Genomic DNA, 25,857 nt, shown 5'->3' on the forward strand with positions numbered 1-25,857 from the left:
TGTAAACCCCTGGCTCTGTAAGGCTGCCTCCAGAAGATCAACGTGGGCCCTCCTGTAGACTTGTATGCTTAGTTGGTTCCTGATGGGGAACTGCAGACAGGATCCTGGAAAAGCTCCTTGGAAGAAGCTTTCAAGTGTTCCCTTTAGAAAGATCACTTCAAATGGCCTTTCTGAACCATCAACACCTCTGCCGCCCCTCCTGGCTGATGACTTGCCTCCACAGCCGCACAGGTGTTGGGGCGGGGTAGAACCTGCCAGCACATTCCCGCTCCCCTGGAGCCTCCTCTAATACTACAGGCCCCGGGAACACAAACCACAGAAGTCCACTACGGTGTATCTCTTGCTCACAGCTGTTCTACCTTGGGAGTCTCTGGCCGCTGCAGCTGAGAATGAGGTAACCCCAGGGATGGTGTTTTTCTGCTCATGTTTCTAAAACCACGACCTCAACAAACACACCACAAGCAACTTCTGCCCTAAAGCCTGGCTCCCTCCATGCATGCCATGGGCCTGTGACACTGAGGTACAAACTGCTTACTCCACCCCCCCCCCCCCTGCAAGAGCCTGACACATCGCCCGTCCTCAGGGGGCATGCCCTGGTTTTATTATTTTAATACTAGGACTAAAAGATTTAGGACCGAAAGCATTTGAGTTGGTGTCAGCTTGGAGAACACACCGCGCACACAGTAGTGAGTTGAGAAACTGAACTGTTGCGAGACGGAGACCTTGGGACTAACGGCTTCCTCTACCAAGAGCACCAGGAGCCCGTTTACTTGACGTAAGTGACAGTCAACGTAACTGCATCTTTAGGGGCTACTTACAAAAAGCTGGAGGAACTTGAGGATTCTTTTGTGGGTAAGTATATAAAGTGCATTCCCACTGATAGGGTCAATAACTGGCAATCTGTGGATTTTATTTTTGATCAACGAGTATACAGCATCGAAGAGGCTGCGGGAAAAGCCATTAGAGTCATTAGGAGGCTTTCAAGAAAAATCAGAAAACTTTTGGACCACCCCAGCTTTACAGTATTCTCACTGCTTTTACACCATAACAAGCGGTTCCTTAGTTTAGAATAGTCACGGCAAAGCTTTACTCGGGAGCTCTCCGCTCCTCTGCTGGCATATCTCGGATTCAGGGAGCATGGATCTCCAGTAAGGCAGGTTTTAACAGTGTGGCCAGGGGTTTGTTTAAAAGGAGGCAAGCTGCAAACCTTCAGGAAGGCCAGCAGTGACCTCAGCACTAAGGCCTGGTGCCAGACTCCTGGGGTGCCTGCCTGCCCTGCCAGTCCACCCTGGGAACTGCCCTTCTGTGTCCTTTTTGCCTTCTGCTACCACTGTAAAGAAGCCTATTGGCTGTACCTTCCCCATCCATCCGGAAACGAGGCAACAAAACCAAGTGGCTTCTCTCTCTAGAGCTCTTGGGCTTAAAGTGTCTCCTACTCTGTCCATCTTGTGCTGAGAGCCGGAGGCTGTGCCCAGCATGTGCTCCACCCCCAGGTTGTTCCTGAGTCCTGCTTTGCCCTTCCAGCTCCTTCAAAGCTCCCTCTGGTCTGGACTGAAATCACTGTGGGAGTGTTTCCCTGTTCTTCCCAGAATCCAGCCACTTTCACTGAATGCTGGGGTCAGGAGTGAAGCCCTGAGGATCAGTAACTATGCTAGGATCCCTCTACTGATGCTGCCACAGGTGAGCTGCGTGTTCAAAACTGATTAACCTCACAGCCAGTTGCTTGGATCCACGTGGTTGCTCCACCCTTCACTCCACTGCCCATCCCTGTCTCAGGTCTCACTAAGTTGTCCAGGCTAGTCTTGAGCTTGCTAGGTCTATAGCCCAGGTTGGCCTTAAAACTTGCAATCCTCTTATGTCAGCCTTCCCCGAGGTGTAGGATTCCAACTGTGTGCCATCGATGTGTCTGGTTTTGCTGGGATGTCCAACATCTTTCAACCTCTGGCATACTATCTGGATTAAGGAAGCTGGCCCTAACTACACTGGGAGACATGTCTGTCTATTTCTACTTATCCATCATGGTAGTAAAATATCTACGTTGCAGAGAGTGATTTCAAATGAGGGAGGAGAAGCTTCACGCTTACCTGGCATCTGGAGAGATATTCACCAAAGGCTTGAAGGTTTCTTGTAAGTACAACTCTGCATTTGTAGAAGGGAAACAGTCAGTTATACACCTGCTGTGTGTAATGCTACTTTATATTCAAATACCCTCAGCGGACAGGAATCACGAGACAAACCAGAGACCCAAATAAAAGATCATTTAATTTACCCCAAACGACTGTTGCAGTCATGGTTATTTAATGTGGCCTCAACTGTTTTCAGGACATTTTATTTGTAGGAAAGGCTCTGATGCAGAGCAATGGCAGCAGCAGCCACTTGGCCCCATCAAGGTCACATTACTATCAAGAAATGAACATTTACAGAATCCCTTAGAACAGATTTTCATAATCTGGGAAACAGCATCACTCTAACCAATGCTCTTCAAACAATCTTGTGTTGTATTTCACTAAACTGATGCTTAAAACCCAGTATGTTGGGATTCTTGCTAGCACATACATGTTTTCTTTGTAAAGAAATCAACTGTACTTAATTTGGTTTGCTGAGGTCTGTATGCAGAAGGTATCTTGAGAACATCCTGATAGTGTCTCATCTTCAAGTACCCTGTAGGTGGAGGTGTAAGTATACCTAACCCACAGTCAATGGAATGCACACAGCACAACCGGATGAGAGGAGCCTGTCTTGGTGTTGGTCGTCATGCTACTTACTGACAGGCCATCTGGATGACATGCTGACTTAATTCATTCAGTCTGCCTTGATAAAGCCATGCTCAATAAAATATCCCTTGCCAAGCTTTCAAAATCATGTGAAATTAAAAGGGCCTGCAGAGGCCTGGAACACTCCAGTTGAGGTTACGACTTCTGTTACCTTGAAGGTTGGTCATCCTGCCAAACACATGATGGGAAGACCAGACTCCTAATGCCTAGCTACAAAGCCTCCTGTGGTTGGCCCCTCCCTTTCTACGCAGCTTTTCTTGAGCACTGGGCCAGGGCTCTTATGCTCTGACCAGTGGGAGTCCTCTGACCGTATCCCATGTTCTGACATGCCCACTATGAGTGTTTGAGATGACAACTTTCCCATCATAGAACAAGAGTTTAAAATCTGACCCCACTGTAGGCAAAAAATCACATGACTGCAAAGGATAAACTCTGGCAAACAGTTCTCTTGTGTGTGTCACTGTGCTCTGTGTGTGTGCATGTCTGTTTGTGTGTGTGTGTGCCAGAGAATACCTCAAACGCTCTCCACCATGGTTTTTTGAGATGATCTATCAGTAGTCTGACCTTGTCAGTTCAGTCAGGCTGGCTAGCAGTGAGCCCCCTGAGACTCACCTGTCACAGCATCTCCACTGTGGGGACTGAGTGCACCCCACCATGCTTGGCTTCTATACAAGGATTCCGGGACTGAGTTCCTGTTCCTGGGCTCACACAGCCTGCACTTTAGTCCCCATGGTGTCTCCCTAGCCCAAGAGTTCCTGAATGATTTCCTCATTATTCCATCTGAACTGTTCAGTTAGAACCTTTCTTGTCCCAGTTCTGCTGTATCGGTAGAAGGATAGTTCAGCTTAATCTAGTCAGACAGCTCACCCTGCCCCACACCCGGGCCACAGTGACAAACATCTGATGGAGATGCTCTGTGCTCAGCTCACTCAGGCCACACACATGTGGCTATCAACACAGTCTATCACAGGAGTGACAGTGTGGACATCAGTACGGATGTCCCTCAAAATGGAGAAGCAGGAAGCAGAGTGTTGTAGCCGATAGGCTGTAATCCAGTACAGGACATGATTTGAGACGTAAACCATGCACGCTTTCACAGAGCATCTTCACTGGGTACTGAAGAGTACAAGACCTGCCAGAGCTTACCCCTCCACGTTTCAATCTTATGTTCTTCCAATTCATAAATCTGTACCTGCAAATAAGAAAAATCTGTATCTACAACGTGTTACCATTCACCCGGGCAAACAGCTCTGCTCCTGTCATTTCTGTTTGTAATTAGAAAATTAGGGGACACAAGGAGAACATATTTCCAAGGACTAAAAAACAGTGTTAGCCTGTTTATGTACTTATGTTTCATTCATGTCCCCCCCCCCCACTTTTTAATTTACTAAACAACCACAGAGATTTTCTATATGGTATCTGCTGTCCTTTATAACATATATAACACAGAATATTCGAAGTCGGGTAAAGCTTATTTAATTTTTCTCTAAGTAAAATATTTTTTAGTTAAAAACTTTTTAGTAAACAGATGAAAGTAACAGGTTTTAGGGTGGCCCTTCTTGTTTTGTATGCATGTATCATATACATCATCTCAGTCACCCTTTCATGTGTTTCCTCGCACCCCCACCCCCCCAGCCGTCTCCCTTCCTCCCACAAGCAGCCCTTCCTCCTGTTTTGACAGCACACACAGGCCTCTACCATCTAACTCCCCACTCTTACCCTGAGGTCCTTCTCCCTCTTTACTGCCCTTCTCTCTTCTCAGGCCACTTACTACTTTCCTGTCCTATATATAAAGATCTTCTTTCTGGAGTTTTCCTCATGAAGAAACTCACTTTTGTATTTGGGAATTACAGGCATATTATCACCCGACGAGAGTTTGATCAAACAATGGGTGACAAACATGACCATAAGAATCCGCCCATGTTGTGGCCATCTCAGTCTGAGTAAAAACATTTTGCTGTGTTTATTCAGTGTGCTCCACTGGTACCCTGCTTCTTAGAACAGCTTTCCTGTTAAAAATGCCTATCAGCAGGTAACTGACCCCCGCTTACAAACACATGGGAGCTACTTCTGCCTTTCAGATGCTCCATAGAGTAGAACTAGTAGACAAGTGACCTCCCCACCACAGTAGACAAAACCAAAACTAAGTTGTGCTTAATACAGGGTAGGCTGGGTTTCAGTTCAAACTGCCCTTCTAGAACATCTGGGCTAGGTGCCAGGGTGTCTGCCACCAATGGCATCCAGAACAGTCTTTTTTATTAGCAGGGAAGAGTCAGAACTGAACTTCTTCAATTTCCATTTGTATGTCCTCTTTCCTAGTTTCCTTATAGTGGCTATAAAACCACAACAGAGGGGCTGGGACTGTAGCTCAATGGTGGAGGACTGCCTAGCAAGCCCAATGCCCTGAGTTTTCCCCCAGAACTGAAATAAATAAGAAATAAATCCTGGATGAGTGAAGAGAGACTATCAAACGCCACTCAGAACAAGAGGCCTGCAAAAATGAAGCCCTGTGGCCACTTTATCTCCAGGGTGAGGCCCCCAGGCCAAGCACTGAGAGGAAGTGGGGGTGGCAGCACCATCCTGGTCTTGTCCCAGGAGATACCGCTGCACACACCAAGCTGCTAGCCATCAAGCAGCAGAAGCTCACACACGTCAGGGTCATAAATGAGGGGAAAAAAAGGCAGTCATCACTCTTTCTTAAACTGGTGCCTTCTCCAAGCTTCAAAAGATGCCGTGAGGCTGAGCTCACCGTTACTCGCGTGGAAGTCTTATGCTGAGCGTCACTATGCATCATTCGCACGGGGAAAACCCATCCTATCCCGACCACATCCACACACAGTGAGGTCCATGCCACTTACCATGGGTGATTTATAGTATCTGTGTAGGATATTTATGAAATCTGTAATCGTGAGCATTCCTGAAACAAAGAACCGAAGGTTACAAACAAAAGGAAGGGGCGGGGGAAGCAGCTCAGTGGTTGAAGTACTTGCCATATAAGTGTGAGGATGGGAGTCTGGATCAGTGTGGTGGCTCACTTGCAATTCCAGCCTTAGAAGGCAGAGACAAGGGATCCATAGGATAAACTGGCTGGCTTACTAGGCATAGTGCCAAACTCTGAGTTTGATTGAGAGACCTTGCCTCAAAGAGTAAAGTGAACAAGTAATGGAGGATGGCTCCCAATGTTAATCTTGGGCCTCTACATGCACACACACACCCACACACACACACACACACACACCCATACCCCACATGCATATACATATACACCACACACACATGTACACATACATGACTACATATACACCCTAAGACCACACATGCAAATGTGCTTATACACACACATGTAAATGTGCACACACATACATGACTATACACACATATACACACAAGCACAAAACACATACATACCACACACGACTACACATACACACACACACTACAAGCACATACATGACCACACACATGCATATATGCATATAAACCCACATGTGCAAATGTGCATACACACATACATAATTACACACACATATATACACATGCAAATGTGCACAAACACATAAATGACTATATACACACACACACTCAAATTTGAATATAAGCACACACAGGCAAATGTATATACATACACAAATGCATGTATATGTGCACAGCAATACACACCTATGGAAAAAGAGACAAAATGACATGAAGAAAGCAAGCTTCCAGCAGCAAGTGAACCTGCAACATTTACTAGAAAATCTTGTAAAATACCACCCAAAGATCTCAGGCTCAGTTCAGTGTATTAAAGAAAGGGCATACATATATTCCCTACACTAAGCTAGGAGTGCAAACTGCAATCTCACAGGCAGTATGGAATCTCAGTGTTTGGCAGATTAAGAGAGAACTAAGCAACACTCATAAAGTACTACAAAGACTTGTAGCTGCATGTGAGTAGTTTTACATGTTTCAGCAGCAGATGCAGAAATTCCCTAAATGAGATGGAGGTGGGACTTCTGGGACACCTGGACTGTTTCCTGAGAAACATTCTGAACACAATGGGCTTAGCAAAGAGTTACCATTTCATTGCAGGCTTACTATGTGCTGCAAAGTAGAATTGTGAGGGTGACAAAAAAAAAGATGTTTTCTGTAAGAACATTATAGTCCAGTGGGAGAACAGACTTAAGTAGTTAAGTTTCTGAGTGCAGAGCAACCGCACCTTTAGGCCACTGGTTCTGGCCACACGTGACAGGGTCTACATAGTCGGAAGGCCAGGGTCAGAACCAGCGCCCCGCACATCATAAGTAAGCCCCACAACACTGACCAACGCCCCTAGCTCTTGGCTCTTACAGACAAGGTCTGTCTATAGCTTAGGGTGGAACTTCCAATCCTCTTGTCTCTGCATCACAAGTGCTGGGATTTCAGGCACGTGCCACCATGCCCAGGGCTCACCCTGCATTTCTGGCAGCTTAATGATTTAGCAGACATTGATTACAGTCACAGTCTGATGCCTGTTGTCATTTACAAGGTGATGACCAGAGCCAGCACACAGCCCAGAGCAAGTGCCTTGAGCTCATTTGACCACATCTGTGGGGATTTTGTTCTCTGAGCTGATAAAGACACAAAAAACAACTTTGGTGTGCTCAGAAACTACTAAATTAAAAATGCAACACTCCCCCAACCCCAACCTACTTGAAAAGCAAAAAAGACCGCAACAAGCTCACAACATTGTCTCAAAAACACTAGTGTCTGGTCTGGTCCAGTATGCAAAAGCCAGAAAGTTCTTCAACTCAGAGATTGCCAGAATTGGGCTGAACCTGCAGGGATGGAACCCTGAAGCCCTCTACTCGCTGGGAAAGAAGGACCCTTCCCAGACAGCCTTCCCCAGCCGCGCTACTAACCTACAAAGCTCTGCTTTTTACTTTCCCACAGCGGCGCTGCACGGACTCCGTTGGCTACCAAGGCAAAGAAGGCCTTTTTGACCTGGAAAGAAACCAGAAACAAAACATCCTTTTAAAGTCCACATTTTAGGAGGAAAATACTCTCAACTAAGGTTTAAACAGACTCTTACCAGTAATTAATGATGATAAGTGGTGTAAGTTTGGTAGGCGTCTTAGTCAGGGTTTGTGTTCCTGCAGAAGGTCTATGCAGCATACACTTCCACACTGCTGATCATCACCCAAGGAAGTCAGGACTGGAACTCACACGGGGCAAGAACTTGGAAGCAGGAGCTGATCCATAGGACCAGCTTCTTATAGAACCCAGGACTACCAGCCCAGGGATGGCACCACCTACCATGAGCTGGGCCCTCTCACCCTTACAGCTGTATCTCATGGAGGCATTTCCTCAAGGGAGGCTCCTTTCTCTGTGATAACGCCAGCTTGTGTCAAGTTGATACACAAAACCAGCCAGTACAGTAGACGACAAACAATATGTGTTAGCGAAATGTTTTTGTGTAGCCTACTTAGAGGTGTTTAGATGTGTCTAACCTTTGACATTGTAACATGACACTGCTATCATTGGAAAGCCCGTCTAGAGCAGTGCGATCAAATTACAAAAAGAAACAAAAAGAAACACAAAATCCTCAAACTCATATTTTTCTTTTGCATGCGTGTGTGTGAGTAGGTATGCATGAGAGGAGGTCACACGGCAACTTTAGGTGTGGGTCCTTGTCTTCCACCTTGGTGGTGGTGGTGGTGGGGGCTCTTCTTTGTTGCTGGATGCTGTGCGCACCAGGCTAGCTGGTGACAGGTTTCCACAGCTCCTCCTGTCTGCACCTCCCACCTCACTTCAGGAGCAACAGACTACAGACACACGCAACCAAGGCCAGCTGTTTACATGGGTCCTGAGGATTTGAACTCAGGTCCTCACACTTGTGGCAGATGGGTCAGCATGGAGACATCTCCCCAGTCCTCAAAAGACTTGGAGTAAGTTTATGATTTTGTGTTCAGCCATGCTCAAAGTGGCATACTCTGAGCCGCACGCAGTTTATGGGCTGCAGGTTGGCCACACCTGGTAGAGGGAGTGGGGATTATAGTTTTGAAACTGAGAGGTAATTAACTTATTTTTTTTAGCTGTAACTAAATATTCTTGTATATACAAATTTTCTAAAATTAAAATCATACAAAATAATTAAAGAGCCTATTTTCACATGTGTGATGGGTAATTCATATGAAACATAGTTATAGTGAATTATCTGCAATGATAATTGTTCATTATATTAAAAATCACAACAAATAATGCTTTCCCATCTCCCACAAGATGAGAAAGGCAGGCATACAGTGGTACTTTATAGCACATAGACAAATATGAGCTCTGGGGTTGTGACAGCTTTTACACACGGCACTTTGTTCAAGTGTAACACACACCCTTAGGGATACTGTAAGGTGTCACACTTGATTTACTAAGAGCCAAAAAAAGCTCAGGGCTGAAAACAATCCTCTAAACAGCAAACACAAACAAGGAAAACACTCTGCAATCATTAATACTTCAAGATATGCAAATGAACATTAAGACATCATTCCTGTGGACCTGAGAATGGTCCTCAGATGCCTATGTGGAAGGAAGTGAGGTTGTTTTTGAAATGGGGTCTCCCTGGGCAGCCTAGGCTGGTCTGGAACCTGTAATCCTTCTGCCTCAGCCTCTTCTGGGGCTTAGGATTCTGGCTAGTTCACCCCTCCTGGCGCTCCCCTTCACCTTTCTGTCTTTGCCTCCCACCACCATGGGTGACCAGGCCTCTTCTGTCTCGTCACCTGTCCTCACCATGACGTACCATGGCTTCTGCCCCAACTCCTGCCTCCAGGTTCCTGCTTATGTGAGTTCCTGCCCTCACTTCTTTCAATGATGAATGGTGACTATGGAACTGTAAGTATAATCAATCAACCAGCCGTTTCCTCCAAAGGGGCTTCTGGTCACGATGTCTCAGTGCAGCGATAGTGACCCCAACTAAGACAGTGCTTAAGCTTCTGTTAAGACCCACAGATCCATCCTGCTCTTTGTACTACAGGGTGTCCCTGCTGGGTTACTGTGGGGAGTGGGATTCCTGTAAATGTGTGTGCATGGCTGTGTTGTGAATGCATGAGAGGCTGCGTTTATGTTGCTGCAGTTCTACCCTCCTTTTCCTTTCCTGGATATCAGATCTGTTCTCCACAGCTCCTCCACACCACAGACAGCCTTCCATTTCTTACTGTATCAGGATGTGATTCATCTGAGAAATCAAGATTCAATTTTGTTCAGAGAAACAATCTCCCATACTCTCTAAATGACCTTCTTCTAACCGTTGTTTATCTCACCCTTCCCAGTTCCTCATCACCGCCCTGGGCAATGAAAGACGCAGCACAGCACAAGGGCTCCAGTTTCTCTGGCCGATCATGGGTGAGGGGACCAGTTCTTCCTTTCCTTCTTGCCTCGAGACTAACTGAACACCCAATCTTCCTTGTGAGTCTTAATTCCCACCTCAGATTAAAATGATAACGAACACCTCTCTTCTCTTTACAGCCTTCTAGTTTACTTTTGATGACATGTATGTATGATATGTATATCTATTTTAACTGTTTTTTGGAGACAGTCTTGCTATGTAACCCTTGGGTGGCCAAGAACTCACTATGTAGACCAGGCTGGACTGGACTTGCAGCAATGCTCCTGTCTCTGTCTTCTAAGTGCTGGGATATAGCTTTGATCACCACATTCCGGAATCTTGGCCTTACTTTCAGCCTCTCATGCCTGGCTTAGAACCCTGTGACAAGCTTTCTTGGGTGAACATAACACAGTCCAATCATTCTTAAGAAAACTCCAGCTGGCCTTGCCACCTTCTTGCTGGGGACAGGTTTCATATACAGTTTTGTAGTGGCTACTCCTGGTTGTCAACTTGACTATATTTGGAATGAACTACAATCCAGAATTGGAAGGCTCACCAATGATCCTAATCTGGAGGCTGGGAGATACAAGTTTCTGATCTGGATCTTGGTATGGAGATCTTGAGGCATAGCGGCTATGGATTCCAGAAGACTAAGCAGGGAGATCTCTGAGTTCAAGGTCATCTGGGATTAAAGGTGTGGTGGAACACATCTTTAATCTGGGCTACACCTTCTGCTGGAGACCATATAAGGACATTGGAAGAAGGGAGTCTCACTCTCGCTCTTTCGCCTGCTTGTCTGTGTGGGATTGAGCAACTGCTAGATCCTTGGACTTCCATTCACAGCTGCGACTGAACCATTGTTGGGAATTGGACTGCAGACTGTAAATCATCAATAAATCCCTTTACTATATAGAGACTATCTATAAGTTCTGTGACTCTAGAGAACCCTGACCAATACAGAACTTGGTACCAGGAGTGGGGTATTCCTGGGACAACCTGACTATGTTTTGGGGAGGATTGTGGAAGGACTTTGGAACTTTGAGCTAGAAGATCTATTTGGTGTTAAGAGCTCTGTGGGATGTTGTGTAGGAGCTCGGAAGATAATCTTGAGAACAGTGCAGAAGATGGAGGCCTGGCTTGTGAAATTTCAGAGGGAAGATTAAAGACTCTTTTCAGGGCCCTTGCTATTTTGATTGTGAGTTTAATTTTTGCTTTTGATTGTGACTGTGCCCTGATATTTTTCCCTCTTGAAGGAAGAAAATATTTTAGTGGATCCCACAGTTAAGAGACTTTTAATTGTAAAAAGACTGGATTTTAAAAGATATTGGGTATTTTTAAAGGATTGAACTTTTAATATGTAAAGACTGTGGGACTTTTAAAGTTATTTAAGATTTTGGGGATGAATAAGAACTAAGGGTTGAGGCTTACTAGTCATGTGTTTGTATGTCAAGTTGACAAGGGGTCAATTGTACTGGTTGGTTTTGGGTGTCAACTTAACACAGGCTGGAGTTATCACAGAGAAAGGAGCTTCAGTTGGGGAGATGCCTCTACGAGATCCAGCTGTAAGGCATTTTTTCAATTAGTGATCAAGGGGGAAGGGGCCCTTGTGGGTGGGACCATCTCTGGTTCTATAAGAGAGCAGGCCGAGCAAGCCAGGGGAAGCAAGCCAGGGGAAGCAAGCCAGTAAAGAACATCCCTCCATGGCTTCTGCATCAGCTCCTGCTTCCTGACCTGCTTGAGTTCCAGTCCTGACTTCCTTGGTGATGAACAGCAATATGGAAATGTAAGCCGAAAAAACCCTCTCCTCCCCAACTTGCTTCTTGGTCATGATGTTTGTGCAGGAATAGAAACCCCGATTAAGACAAGCTAACATACAGAATGAACTGTAACATCTTGCTATCTCGCCTGCAGAAACCTGGAAAGGACGAGTGGGAACAGGCCAAGGGGGAATTTAACACTCAGTCTGTAGAACAGATAGCTATAGGTGGACTTCCCAGAAATTGCTCAATTACTGTTTTGACTGTGCAGCTAGAAGCTCTTGCTGTCCAGTGGCTGCCTGACTAAGTTTAGGACATGTAGCTGTCCAGTGGCTGCCTGCCTAAGCTCAGGGCATGTGAAGGCTGTGTTAAATGAGTCTGTGATGCTGCCACTCCCGCAGGACCAAGAAGACAGAAACTCTGGATGATTCCTCAAAGGCAGCTGTATGTTTAGTCCTGAGGGCACACTCACTATGAGCTGCAGAAGAATGCATGTGCCTTAACTGGGGCAGCCATACCACTCTGCTCCACGGGCCAAGCACACAGCACCTGGAACAGCCTGGTTATCATTAATGGTATTTCCGGGCAGCAGACGGCCAAGGCAGGAGACAAGCCAAGGCAGATAGATGCAGTTACCCATCAAGGACAACCAGGAAGCAGCGGGGATGAGAATGGTCCACCCCCACGGGAATCTCCGATGGTAGCAGCTAACTGACTAGTGTCCCAGGAATGAAACAGATCTAACCTTCCTGTTTTATTTGGGCCATTTAACAAGGACAGTTGTGGCCAGAGCCTGACTTAAGCCATCAAATATGAGGATCCTGTCCCCTAGCTGTTTCCAGTGTTGGCCAGTTCACCTGGAGCATGAGCTGAGGCAGGGTCACTTTCACATACTGCGTTCTGTGCTTGGTGCCTTCCCCAAGGGACTTGCAAAGAGGGACCTGAGGACCTGGACATGGGTTCTGACCATAAAAATGCCACTCCATTCCTCTAGTCGGGCCAGGGTTCTGATAACAGGCAATGGTGGCAAGTCAGCTCGAGCTTGAACTGCTAAACGCAGAGCTGCAGACTCAGCTGTGGCTGTCTCCCCTGGTCCCGAGGGTGCTCCGAACACCCCAGGAAGCTCTCCGGGGGCTTGCTGGCTTCAGGGTGGGAGATGCTACAGGAGGAGCTGAACAGGAAACTTCTGGAATTTCTGGCTACCAGGTTAGCAAATGCCGTATGTAGAGCATCCCTGGGGGATGTGCCAAGTTTGATGGCACTACCTGCCACCACATGACTCTGAATGGGTCACCTGGAGGCTGCAGGTACACATTTATGTGTGCTAGTATGATATTTGTACTGAGGGCCTTTAAAAGCGATTTTCACCAGGGTTTTAGCTTGTGTAGCACGCCCAGCTAATCTTCTGCTGGGCCTATGACACAGTGAGATCAATGCTTAGACAACCACACAAAGCATTTGTTAGTAAAAAATCCACAGCAGAAAAAAATCCTGACATAACCGTGCCTTCCCCTAAGACAATTATTTCCATGTGGGAAATCATTCCTGGCTCGTTGCTGGACCCAGCAAAGACTCAACAACTACGCAGCTCCTGTGAGCTGGGCGAGCTATGGTGTGTGTGGTGGCGCTTCACTGTTAGTTGGCATGGTGCTTGCCTTCCCTGAGGTGTGTCGACAGTGTCTTCCTCTGGCAGGAGCTCAGGCAGGTGGAGACAGTTGACCTGTGAACGTTTCACGACGGCCACTTTAGAGTGTGATGTAGGTAATCCCTAGCGGACACTATTTCACACTATCTATCGATTTCCTCTTCCTCGGGTCTGAAAGATGACATGGGGGAGACTTGGAGCCTTCAGTTTGTGACAGTTTTAAAATTAGAGGTTTTGTGGGTGGTTGAGTTAATCTCTCAAGACTCAAGTTGAAAAGCCTTGTGCAAGAATGCTCTTTCTCCGTGTCCCCGTGATGCCACTCCACTCTGCTCCTGCTGGCCAGGGCTGTGTTAGTTTGGTCGCTACATACGCTGGTTTACATCCCCCTCAAAAACCAAGCCGAACCGAACATCACTTCTCAGCAAACTTCTTCCTTTCTCCTCTTCTCCCAAGTAGCCCAAGCTGGCCTCTAGTTTACCATGTAGCCGAGGATGGTCCTGAGCTCTTGATCCTCCTGCCTCTGTCTCTCAGGGCTGCGGCTGCAGGCATGTACCACTACACCTTGCTCTCTTTTCTTTTCCTTTTCTTTTGCGACATAGTTTCTCTGTGTAACCCTGCATATCCCTGAACTTGCTTTGTAGGCTATGCTCAGAGATCAGACTCAGAGATCTGCCTGCCTCTGCCTCCCAAGTGCTGGGACTAAAGCAGTGCCCTGACTTCTTTCCCTCTTTTTAATAGCCACATTCTGGTGTTCCGTGATGTGCCCACTGCTAAGCCAATCACTGCACAGGCTCTGGGTGCAGGCCTTCAGGCTGTTCTGCCTCTTTGGTCCCTGCCTGCTGCTCTCCTAGCTCTCAGGGGTGTGCCCAGGAGCACCGAGGCAGTTAGTCTTCAAAGCTTTGAGCATATCTTTCCCTCCACTCTATCCAATGCCAGCATGCCCTGTCTTCTTGTGCAGAAATCAGCTCCCTTCAAGCTCAGACCCACGGGATCCATGATTCTGGGATGGGATGTGCACATGGCTTTCGTTAACTGTACAAGTGACAGGACATGGTTGACCTTGGGCATCTGGAAAACACTGCATTCTTCACGGGTTACTCAGCTTGGCTAAACTCTTAATTCCAAAGAGAGTCAAGCCCAGGGCACAATAAAATCTAGATAAACGGTGGATTGGTACTTGTGGCTGTTTATTTAAAAGTGAAGGGTCAAGAGTGGCTGCTTCTGAGAGGAAGACTGGGGAGCAGTGTGGGGGTCTACTTTATTTTGAGGACTCAGAATGCCTGTTTATTTACTGAAATTGGTAGCAACTGCTGTAGAGACATTTAGAATGACTTTCTAAGATCCACCTTCCCTTTGGTAACCATGTATATGCTTTCTGTCCTATGTCAAAGGATCAGAGATGCTTAAGGGCTTAATAGGACCCTGAGAGTTCCCTAAGGGCACCCTGAGGATCACCTGAGGGTTACCTGAAGGCTCCCTGGTTCAGTGAGAATCTGCTAGCTCACAGGTCTTAAAGCCCATTTAAAAAATAAACTGTATTTCCATAAATTAAAAAAAAAAGTTGGAAATGCGATTAAGCAAAAGCCAAAGCCACTTCTGTCTTCCTTTTGGTCTCTTGTGCAGAGAGAAGGGCTCCAAGGGCCTGGTGTTTCCTCTAAACAAAGGCTGTGGTGGGAGGTAGGCACATAGGTAGGTGGGAGGCAGTGGGGTAGAGCTGGAGGAGCCTGGGTGTCTCTCCCAGGTCAGCTCTGCATACACAACACATGAGGCTGGGATGAATTTTTCTGGGTGCCCAGGGTTCCACTGAGGCTTAGGGTGTTTGTTCCCACCCTCCCCCCACCCCCCGCTATTGTTGAAATCACACTCTTGCTGGCCTCTGGGGTCCCCACCAACTCCCAGAATACACCCTTCATAAGCCATTTGCCCACTGGTTCCTGGTTTAGTATCTACTTATTGGAACACAGGTGAAGGCAATCTTATCTGGTGATGTGGCACATCTGTGTGCATTCACAATTGTGCATATAGATCTTATACACTGGCTATAACTTGATTGTTACACTGAACACGTAATTTAGAACTTTCACAGGCAATTATAAGTCACATTGATAAAAAGATAAAAGCTCCAATAAATACAATTTAAATAGCAAAATGATCAGGTTCAAATTTCCTGGTTGGAAAAAAAAACCAATAAAGTTCTTTTTCAAGAAATTATTCACCTCACCATTTTTTTCTAATATTAACCATATATTTACTGAATAACCAGTAGAGACAATCAGGCCCCAGTGAGGGAGGCAGGGCAGTTTAGTACACTTGGGCTTAGGCTCCTACCCAAGCAGACAGACTTGGGTTCAAGTCCCCCGCCTTACAGTACTGCCTGCAGGCTGAGGAGTCTGTGGATTTAGCTTTGATTCGTGTTAAAGTAGAACTCAGTGTTTGTGTGGTAGAATTCACTCAGCAATAGTGAGTTCCTTATGAGGTTACCATGGGGATGGAGACAAAACCTCAGCCTAGGCCGGATTCACAGAAGAGCTCAGGGAAGGCCTGCGAGTTGAATTACCATGTACACAGCAACCCACAACAAGCGATCAGAAGCTAGGTATACTCACTTGCAACGTAGTGTCGAAGACAACAAGCTTTGAACTGGTTGGAACGATGTCATAACACTTGTGGGACCTCATGAATCGCATATAAACGCCACTTTCTGAGTCTTCTGCTAAAGAGAAAAGGCAATGGGTTACAATAAACTGCTGTCACCTCAGAGGACCCATGGCCATGACATGATGGGAGAGGGGTAGCCACTCCTGCAAGTCCTGGCTGGCACATTAGGATGGCAGGTGGGGGTGTGGGAAAAAGGCCTGCAAACTGAAAAGTTCCCCCTGCCCCTCCCCGAAGACTATCTGCATATGATAGACTTGACTACCAAATGCCTGTGGACAGCCAGGAAGTCTCCACGCCTTCCTCTGAAGGCACTAGGTCTATTTTTCACTTTCTATCTTGTCAACACTGACTCTAACTCTACTTTCATTCTAAACTCTATTTTCCTTCCTGGGCAGTTTCTCTGAATGATCAGATTCTTACTCATGTAACTAATTAGTTGAGCTCACAAACACCTACTGCATATGGCTTAGTATAAGTTCTTCCCAAAGCTGACTCAAGACCAAGGGGTGAGTGAGCCAAGAGAACAGAGAGAAAAAAAACCCAAAAAGCTCAAAATAAGACTGCCTATGAGCAGATTACAGTTTGATGTCACCGGTGGCAAAGGAGTAAAGGAGAAGGCTCTGAGCTCTTGGGTACAGAACTGTCTTCCAGCAGGGGACATCTCTGCCCTTTGGGGTCAGGGGCTATTCCTGGGGGTTACCTGTAGTTTTTCTGCCCTGAAGCATAGTTACCAAATGCCTGTGGGCAGAGATGGTGAAACAGGAGGACAGGGGTTAGAGAACCCCCGCTGCTCTTGGTCCCCCACAGCTCCCAGTGAGCCAGGGGCGGAGACTGTGACACTTTACAGGGAATAATACAGTCTGTGACTGCAGTCTTCACACTATCAAGTACACTGCCGAGGACAGGGTGTCGCTTATGAGGCTGGGAACTGGTGACGGCTCAGTGCCTGGATAAGTGGGTGAAACTGAAGTCAGTGTGCTGCTATCTTTTCTTGAAAGATTTATCTACCGGAGAAACTGGGTCCTGCCCGGGAAGAACGGCAACTCTGAAAGTGCTAGAACAGACGCCAGGGAGGAGCTGATCCAATTCTGCCATCACTGACAGCGCTGGGGTCTTCATCAGCTGCCCTGCAGGCAGCATCAGTTCAGTTTACCCAAGTTACCAGTCGCTTGCTAAAGTAAATCAGAACTCAGGTGAGTGAAAGCAAGACAGACTGGCAACAGTAAAACACAAGACGAAAATCAAGTCTCTTGGGCTAGAGTGTAAACCAGGAGTGTAGTGTTTGCTTCATATGCATTTGAATGCCAGCATCCCCACCAGAGCCAAGCATACAAAACAGGCTTTTCGTAAGAACTGTGCACACAGTAGATGCCTGTGTTTCTCTCAATATCTAAAATAAAAATCTGAGAAAAAAAAAAAAAAAAAACCTTTGTAGCAGGATTATCCAAACTTGAATTTAAAAAAAAAAATCGGTAAATTTTGTGTTAGACATATTTTGAGCATAACTGTCTCAATTCCCCTTGATTAAAAATATCATGCCACACGCGTGCAGGTTCCCACAGAAGCCAGAGGAGGGCATCAGATCTCCTAGAGTTGGATACAAGCAGCTGTGAGCTGCCCAATGTGGACACTGGTGCCTGAACTGGGGTCCTCTGGAAGAGCAGCAGGCACTCCTAACCGCTGAGCCATCTCTCTGCTGGCCCTTCTTTCTTCCTTTATTCCACTGGCTTTTACATTCAGAAGACGTCTACTGTCTTGGTTAATTCTCTGTAGAAATGCTCACACACTCTCGGAGGTGTGCTTCATAGCTAGCGAAGTTGACAAGGTCAGCAATCATAGGGCTTGTGAGGTGGCTCAACAGGCAGGGATTTGACCTCACAGCCTGGAATGGATGACCTGAGTTTAGTGCCTGGAACCCACGTAAAGGTGGAAGAAGCAAGTGCACACTGCAACATCACCCGGTCCTTGCTCTATCTCACGCACACGCAATAAATACAAATCACAGTAAAATGAGTTATCCCAAGTCTGCTTCTTGACAACATGACACCTAAACACCCCCCTGGAGAAAGAATCTCTTGTGCAATGTATAGAAGCATTGGCTGTCAATAAAATGCTGCTGGCCTATTAGCTTAGGCAGGAGAGAGGGAGGTGGGAGTTCTGGGACAGAGAGGGCTTCTGGATAGAGTCAGGAATTCTGAGGAAGACAGTCGCATGAAACTGAAGGAGAGCCGGGCGTGGTGGCGCACACCTTTGATCCCAGCACTCGGGAGGCAGAGGCAGGCGGATTTCTGAGTTCGAGACCAGCCTGGTCTACAGAGTGAGTTCCAGGACAGCCAGGGCTATACAGAGAAACCCTGTCTCGAAGAACAAAAAACAAAAACAAAAACAAACAAACAAACAAAAAAACAAAAAAGAAACTTTAGGAGAGGTAACCAGCCACACGGCGTGACTTAGACCAGTTTAACTGAGTTATGAGCTAGTGGAAATGAGCCAAAGCTACTGGCCTACGCATTTATTCATGTAGAAGGAGTCTTAGAATCTTTATTTCGGAGAATTTGGGGGCACAGGTAGAAAAGCCCACAATTACATCCTTTCTAAAACTACAACATTCCACCCTTGACCTCTAAAAGGCTCAAATTAACTGCTTAAAAGTCCAAGCCCAGTCTCTTCTTAGACTCGAGGCACATTCAACTATTGGTACCTGTAAGCTGCAAAGTAGCTTGGACAGTATTCCTCGAAGCAGCCTTTGAAAATGTTTCTTCTGGGCAGAATGGAAGTCACTCAGACCTCTCTGCTCTGGTTTTGCTCAAAGTTTGATTATAAATTTGGTTAAAAGCAGCGAATGATCCCTGTGCCACAGGTAACATGTAACATGAATGGTCTGGAGTCCAGTTCCGACTGGCATTCTAGCACCTTCTAAGCACCTAGCACAACAGCTTGTTAAGCTCCAGCCTGCATCATCAATATTTACATATTCCCTACATCTCTGTCCCAGAGCATTGAGAACTAGAGAGTCAGGAACAGTGAACAACAGCCCAGCTTCTCTGTGACTCAAATTTATGTGAATGTGTGTGTGTACAAGTGCGGTGCCTTTGGGCGGTTGACTCCGCTGCAGCTGCAGTTACAGGTAGCTGTGTGTGGCCTGTGTGAGAGCAGGGGAAGGAAGGAGCCAGGGTCCTCTAGACAAGCGGCCAGAGCTCATTCTTTCCAAGGCAACTCTCCAGCTTCGAGTACTGAACAGAAATAACTGACAGAATCAAGGATGCAATCTGGCTCAGTTTTAGAGACTATGGTCCATGGACGTCTGGTGTTTTGTGATGCTACATACCTGTACCAAGTACAGCACTTTAACTCCCGGCAGCCAGAGAGCAAGCCTGTGCTGTGGGCCACAACGCTCAGCGTGAAACTTTTCTCCTTAGTGAATTCTCTTTGGAAATGACCTCAGACAAACCTGGATTGCTTTACGGATCTCCTAGGTGCCTCCCCAATCACAGGAGTAGACAGTAGAGATGAACCACCCAACTGCTCCAGTACACCTGTCAATAATAAACCAACCGTGACACCGGATATTACCTTTCACTCACTGGGGGTCCGCATTAGTTCTAACTGTCCACTTGACACAGCCCAGAGTCACCTGACAGGAAAGCCTCAGTGTGGAACTGCCTAGCCAGACTGGCCTATGGAGAGTTTGAGAGAGGTTGTCTTGACTGTTGAGTTGATGCAGGAGGACCTCATCCACTGTGAGTGGAAGAAGCATTAGGATTTCTGTATTTTCCCCCTACATTTTTTTTTCTTGTTTAGGGGCCCAGCTATGACAGCCCATAACCACTATGCCTGCTTGCGTTCCTCCATGCGGACTTCCCTTCTGCTTGACGACCTTGGTCGTTCTAAGGAGGGCAGGAAGACGTTCTGTGGTTCTGACAACCTTGACTTGGTGTTTTTCCTCACCTCACATTAAGGACACAGCGGCGATATTGCTGACTCATCAATCTTGTCACCTGGCTCAGGGTCCTTATTCCTCTTTCTGTGCTGTGGTCTCCCGAGGCCACACTCAGGAGGTGAGGAACTGGGTTCCATCTTCCTCAAGGCAGAGCATCTATGTAATGTGGCATGATTCTCTCGGGGACAGTAGTTCCCGTGTGTTCATGTATGAATGTACCAACATCAATCTGGACTCACAGATAACGGTTTCCTCCCAGGCTGTAACTGTCATATGTGGTGTTGCTCAGAGACTGGCTTTCGCCGCTCAGACAACATGCCAGTGTGAGCCATGGGGCTTCTGTCTGGTCTCACAGAGCCCTGAGTTTGGTTTTGCCTGCCTGCCTCCCGGGATTGCCTTTCCACTGCAGCCTCTAGTCATCCTGGTCGAGAATGAGGCTGTTAGAACTCTGTGCTTCCTGGATCCAGTCAGGGGTGTGGAGCCTGACTGTCCCTGAAAAGATGTCTTATGCAGCCTCTGGGTGACAGAAGCCATGTTCCCCATTGCTAACATCTTTTATTAGTATGGTACACTGCTAATGAACCCAGAGTGAGCGTGAACCAGCTACTAACCAGAGTCCACACTGCCCAGGTTTCCTTAGTTTTAGTCACGTCCTGTTGCTGTCACAGGCTCTCACCCTGGATTGCACACTGAAATCAGGTGCCTCGGGCAGTGACAGCATGTGAGGGCCTTTGGAGTATGCCTCACAACTAGAGTAAGCCTGAAGCTTTCTCAGGAGTAGACTATAATGTTCTTAAAAATGAGAAAAAATCTTGACTAAATTAAGCAAAATGGTTAAGAGGTAAGAACACATGCTGAATGCCCAGTGGTGTAGATGGAGGACAGATACCACCAATACAGAGCACAGTCCACAGCCAAGTCAGGCAAAGTTTACCCCACTTTCTGGTCTTCAGAGGAGCCACTTCCTTCATTTACATCATTATTAAATCCAAAATTGCATTTGAAAGCAGAGAGAAAAATAGGTAATTTGTGGTTAAGGAGAAAAAGCAAAAACAAAAACAACCCAACTCAGCCCAAACAAAGAACCCCCCCCACCCCCCCCCCCCCACCCCAAAGCAGCTTTGTTCAGAGAGAGTCAGACGTCTAGACTTAGGCCCTTCTGGGTCTGAGCTCCAAGTCTCTCCCTCTCCCTTGAAACAACACCCCCTTTTACTTCTGCATCTTGCACATCACCACTAGAGGCACCCTGACTGGTCTTTGAGGACCTGGTCCCCCAAGTGGAGAGAGGTCACCTACTTTCTGCACTGTGTGTTAGCCCAGTACTGCTGTCCAAAGGAGCTGTCAGAATGCAGGCCAGTAGGCAGTGAGTTCCCTACAGTGTGATGTAAAAGAAAGGTTAGTAAGTCTGCGAGATGTACCGGCTAAGCTTAAATACACACTATGGTAGGCCCTAAATGGGATTCTAGGCAGATGGGATTTCTCTTTCTAAAACTGGACATGATGTCCTAGCAACATGGACTCAGTGACGTGATGCCCTGCCCCATGTAGCCCCATGCAGCCAGAGTGGACTCAATTTAATTCAAGTTTCAGGAGTCTAGTTGGAACCTATCTGTCTGCCTGTCTGTGACACCCCCTACCCCCCTGCCCCCCGTAAATGCATTGGAATCACACTAGAATATCCTCGAAAGAAACATGGACTTCAGGAAGGTGTTCTCAAGGAGTCCCACTGTGTCTTTGCACACACTGGGTGCTCTTGTTTGTGGTCTATCAGATCCTTTCAGTAGTGGCCTGAACAGTGACACCCTGCTCCCAGAATGGCCACTTAAATAGCAAATGTTTTGTAGTCAGGGAGTTTCAGATGTCAGACCCTGACACAAGACAAATCCTGGACTCAATGGCAGGTCCTCGTAAAAGAGAGAAGAGTTGAAAGAGATCCAGAGAGGAACATGGAGACAGTGCTGAACGCCAAGGACTGTCAGCAATCAGCAGAAGCAGAGAGGGGGTGGTGGGACAGAAGAAGGAGGGGTGCAGACAGACAAAGAGCTAGGCAGAGAGGGATGGATGCACCTGGGAAAAATTCTCCAGCCTCTAGGGCTGCTGATAACTTACATCAGACTTGTGGCCTTCAAAACTGTGGGAGAAGACGTTTCTGCTGTTCACTAAAGATTGGCGACAGAGGCCGCAGGACACTAACATACCTTCAAAGATCAGTTCAAAGAGCACTTCCTCCTGCAGCCTCTTGCAATGGACTGAATTGCTGCTGTTGTGACATGTCCATTAGTGCTTTACGAGCAGTTGCCCGGGAGCCCTCACAAGTCCACTGCATTTATAGGCCTGGGTCTTCCTAAGACTGGAGACTGTACAGAGCAGCGAGCATGGCTCATTCACTCATCTTTACATCCAGCATGCAGCGAGTTCTTGTACATGTTGGACACAAGCCACCACTGGCCACTGAAAATGCATAGATCACATGTGACAGGGGCAAGCAGAGATCTGGGTCCTCTGCCCATCCTGTCAGACACAAGCAAAAGCTTCCAGTAGCCAAAAGGGAAGGCTGGGCTCCTGCACCTTGTCCTGACCTCCACACAAGCACTGTGGCACGGGTGGACCCTGCCGCAAGGACTGATGGGAAGCTACACAGAAGAGAAGTAAACACACTTTCTTCTCAGTATATGCCTTTACAACATTAGGTTATCAGAGAGAGAGTTGAGGGCGGGCATCACTGAAATAATGACCATATGGAAACAGCCCTGTGATTTTCTTTAAAAAACACATCAGTGTTCTAAAGCTTAATAAGTTGTAAGTATACTTATACTGAAGCTATTTTCTAATTCTGGTAAGAAACATGGAATTATGATTGCAGAAACAATTTAAAATGTTTATCCTATCTATCTATCTATCTATCTATCTATCTATCTACCTATCTACCTACCTACCTACCTATCTACCTACCTATCTACCTACCTACCTACCTATCTACCTATCTATCTATCTATCTATCTATCTATCTATCTATCTATCTACCTACCTACCTACCTACCTACCTATCTAATTACCATTTGCACGTATGTGTGTGTGCATGCATGTGTTCACTGGTGTGCCAATGGAAGCTACAGGAGGGTGTAGAGCATTTTCTCTTATGACTCTGCTTATCTGCCTCCTCACTGCCTTGACAGGAGGAACCCAAAGCTCACCAATACAGCTAGGCTAGATCTGCTCATCTCCACCTCCTAGCCTGGGGTTACAAGCATGTACAGTCATGCCTGGCCTGTTGTGTGGGTGCTGGGGATTTGAACTCAGGCCCTCCTGTTTGGACAGCAAGCCCTCTTACCTACCAAGCCATCTCACCAGCACACTATATATTCTAAAAATTCTGAAGACTGCCAAACTAGACAAATCCAAGTTCCAGTGGCCCTCAAAGTATCATAAATTATTAATATTTTTCCCAAACCCACTTCCACAGATCTTTAATTTAGAAAGTGCAAAAATGTGTACACTGCTTCATCTTTTTGGTCTCAATAGTATGAAGATGAAGAGGACAGTCACTGTACTGCACTGCTTGTACTTGAAGCAGAGGCATGAAGAGATGATCAGAACAGCAGGCACCAGAATGGGGGCTAAGGGAATAATGGCTTCCTAGTGAGCTTTACTCAAGCTTAAAGGCAGGATGGTCCATGACACAAGACTCAGAACCAGGCTCAGCGTCTTGTGCTGGAGATAATGCCTACTGATTAATTTACTACTGTGATAGATAACTGCCAGTGGACAGGGTCTAGAATGTCTACAGGGATTCGCTGGATCAGGTTAACTGAGGAGGGAGCACCCACCCGCACGTGTGCAGCAGCAGTTCCTGGGCGAGGAGCTGAGACTGTATAAGGAGGAGAGAGGGAGCCAAGCTTTCATCCCTCTCTGATCCTGACCCAGGATGACACATGACCATCCTTCTCACTCCTAATGTCACGATGTACTGTGTCCCCTTCAACTGTGAACCCAGTAAGCCTTTCTCCCGTTAACTTGCTTCTGTCACAGCGATGAGAAAATAGCAAATACAACTAATAACTACCAACTGGGCAGCACCACCAGGAACCGCTGGCCTCAGGCCGGGAGCAGCCAGCCGTAAGTGAGGCTGTGGTTCCAGGAAGTCTGTTCGGGTCCTGGCTGCCCTGTCCCAAATCTCACCAAGACAGTTCTAGTACTTTGTTTAAAGTCCTGGAACTACTAAACAGGAGGAAAAGCACCCCAATCTAAATCGGACTCATTCTCTTAGTGACTGCGGCACTAACTGTAGAAGCATTTAAACGGTGGGTCATCTGTTCAAACTTCAAAGCTAGGGTCGCCAATAAGACCAAAGGGCACACAGCCAAGACACCAAGTGTGTGTGTGCATCTTGAGGTCACAGGTCACACAGGTCAGACTCCTTCTCTCTTCCCTTAGCAGAACACACCTCATTCCTACAAAGAAAAGCTCTGGAAGACCCTCCTTCACACAGACTCTGCCAGTAAGGGGCACGTCCTGCCTGAGGGATTGCCTATGACTTGTCTCATCACCGGACACAGCAGGCTCGGAGTGCACAGATGCATGGAGGTGCAACCTCATCTCAGAGAGACTTGGTACCTCCCACTCTCCTCCACTTCTCTACTTCATTCACCGTTACCAAAGTCAGCTCTCCCTCACCCGCACAGTGCTTTCAATACAAATAGCTCTGGTTTTTATTCTCATGAGAATCAATCAGCTGAAGTACTCCAGGCTATGTGTGAGTGTGAAGGCTAAAACTCCAAATCCCTGGAACAATATTTAGAGAAAATGAAGTCTCTTGGAGCCTGAGATTTAATATCAAAGAAATGCGAGTGACCCTGTACTGGCTGGTTTTGTGTGTCAACTTGACACAGGCTTGAGTTATCACAGAGAAAGGAGCTTCAGTTGGGGAAGTGAGATCCAACTGTAAGGCATTTTCTCAATTAGTGATCAAGTGGGGAGAGCCCCTTGTGGGTGGTGCCATCTCTGGGCTGGTAGTCTTGGGTCCTATAAGAGAACAGGCTGAGCAAGCCAGGGGAAGCAAGCCAGTAAAGAACATCCCTCCATGGCCTCTGCATCAGCTCCTGCTTCCTGACCTGTTTGAGTTCCAGTCCTGACTTCCTTGGTGATGAACAGCAGTATGGAAATGTAAGCTGAATAAACCCTTTCCTCCCCAACTTGCTTCTTGGTCATGATGTTTGTGCAGGAATAGAAACCCTGACTAAGACAAATTGGTACCAGCATAGTGGGGTATTCCTGTGACAACCTGACCATGTTTTGGGGAGGACTGTGGAAGGACTTTGGAACTTTGGGCTAGAAGATCTATTCGGTGTTAAGAACTCTGTGGGATTTTGTGTTGGAGCTTGGAAGATAATGTTGAACAGTGCAGAAGATGGAGGCCTGGCTTGTGAAATTTCAGAGGGAAGATTAAAGACTCTTTTCAGGGCCATTGCTAGTTTGATTGTGAAGATTCTGTGGTTCTGGTTAGCTGGGACTGAAGAATCAGCTGTGATTAACAAGATACCAGAACCACTAGAGTGAAACCTTTGCATTTCTGGGACTATTGATGCTGGTTAGCTGGAGCTAAGAAATTAGCGGTGATTAAGAAGAGACCAGCATCATTGAATTGACATCTTCTGGGAAGTGTTTTTTTGAGAGCACAGAGGCTGTGTTCCAGAGATAGCCACGGTTGTACCTTGTGCTGTGGCTGGACTTGGTAATGTGTAAGAGTCACC

General features: G+C 46.8%; 1 protein-coding gene across 7 annotated transcripts in view; it reads right to left on the bottom strand.

Moving 5' to 3' along the window:
- Positions 1-25,857, bottom strand: part of Prkag2 (protein kinase AMP-activated non-catalytic subunit gamma 2) — a 243,021-nt gene that overhangs the window by 8,858 nt on the left and 208,306 nt on the right. For 4 of the 7 annotated variants that reach the window (XM_021161709.3, XM_021161711.3, XM_029477171.2 and 1 more), the window contains 6 exons: positions 16,116-16,222; positions 7,652-7,733; positions 5,633-5,691; positions 3,921-3,966; positions 2,085-2,139; positions 819-945 (listed from right to left, as the gene is read on the bottom strand). In XM_021161709.3, the coding sequence (XP_021017368.1) occupies positions 819-945; positions 2,085-2,139; positions 3,921-3,966; positions 5,633-5,691; positions 7,652-7,733; positions 16,116-16,222 (476 nt within the window). Of the gene's footprint in view, positions 1-818; positions 946-2,084; positions 2,140-3,920; positions 3,967-5,632; positions 5,692-7,651; positions 7,734-16,115; positions 16,223-16,867; positions 17,034-25,857 lie in introns of those variants that run through there. The other 3 variants (XM_021161710.3, XM_029477173.2, XM_021161712.3) reach the window with 2 other exon arrangements.

The sequence above is a fragment of the Mus caroli genome, unplaced genomic scaffold (assembly GCF_978045245.1).
Source record: "Mus caroli unplaced genomic scaffold, Mus_caroli_1 scaffold_4, whole genome shotgun sequence".
Lineage (NCBI taxonomy): Eukaryota > Metazoa > Chordata > Mammalia > Rodentia > Muridae > Mus > Mus caroli.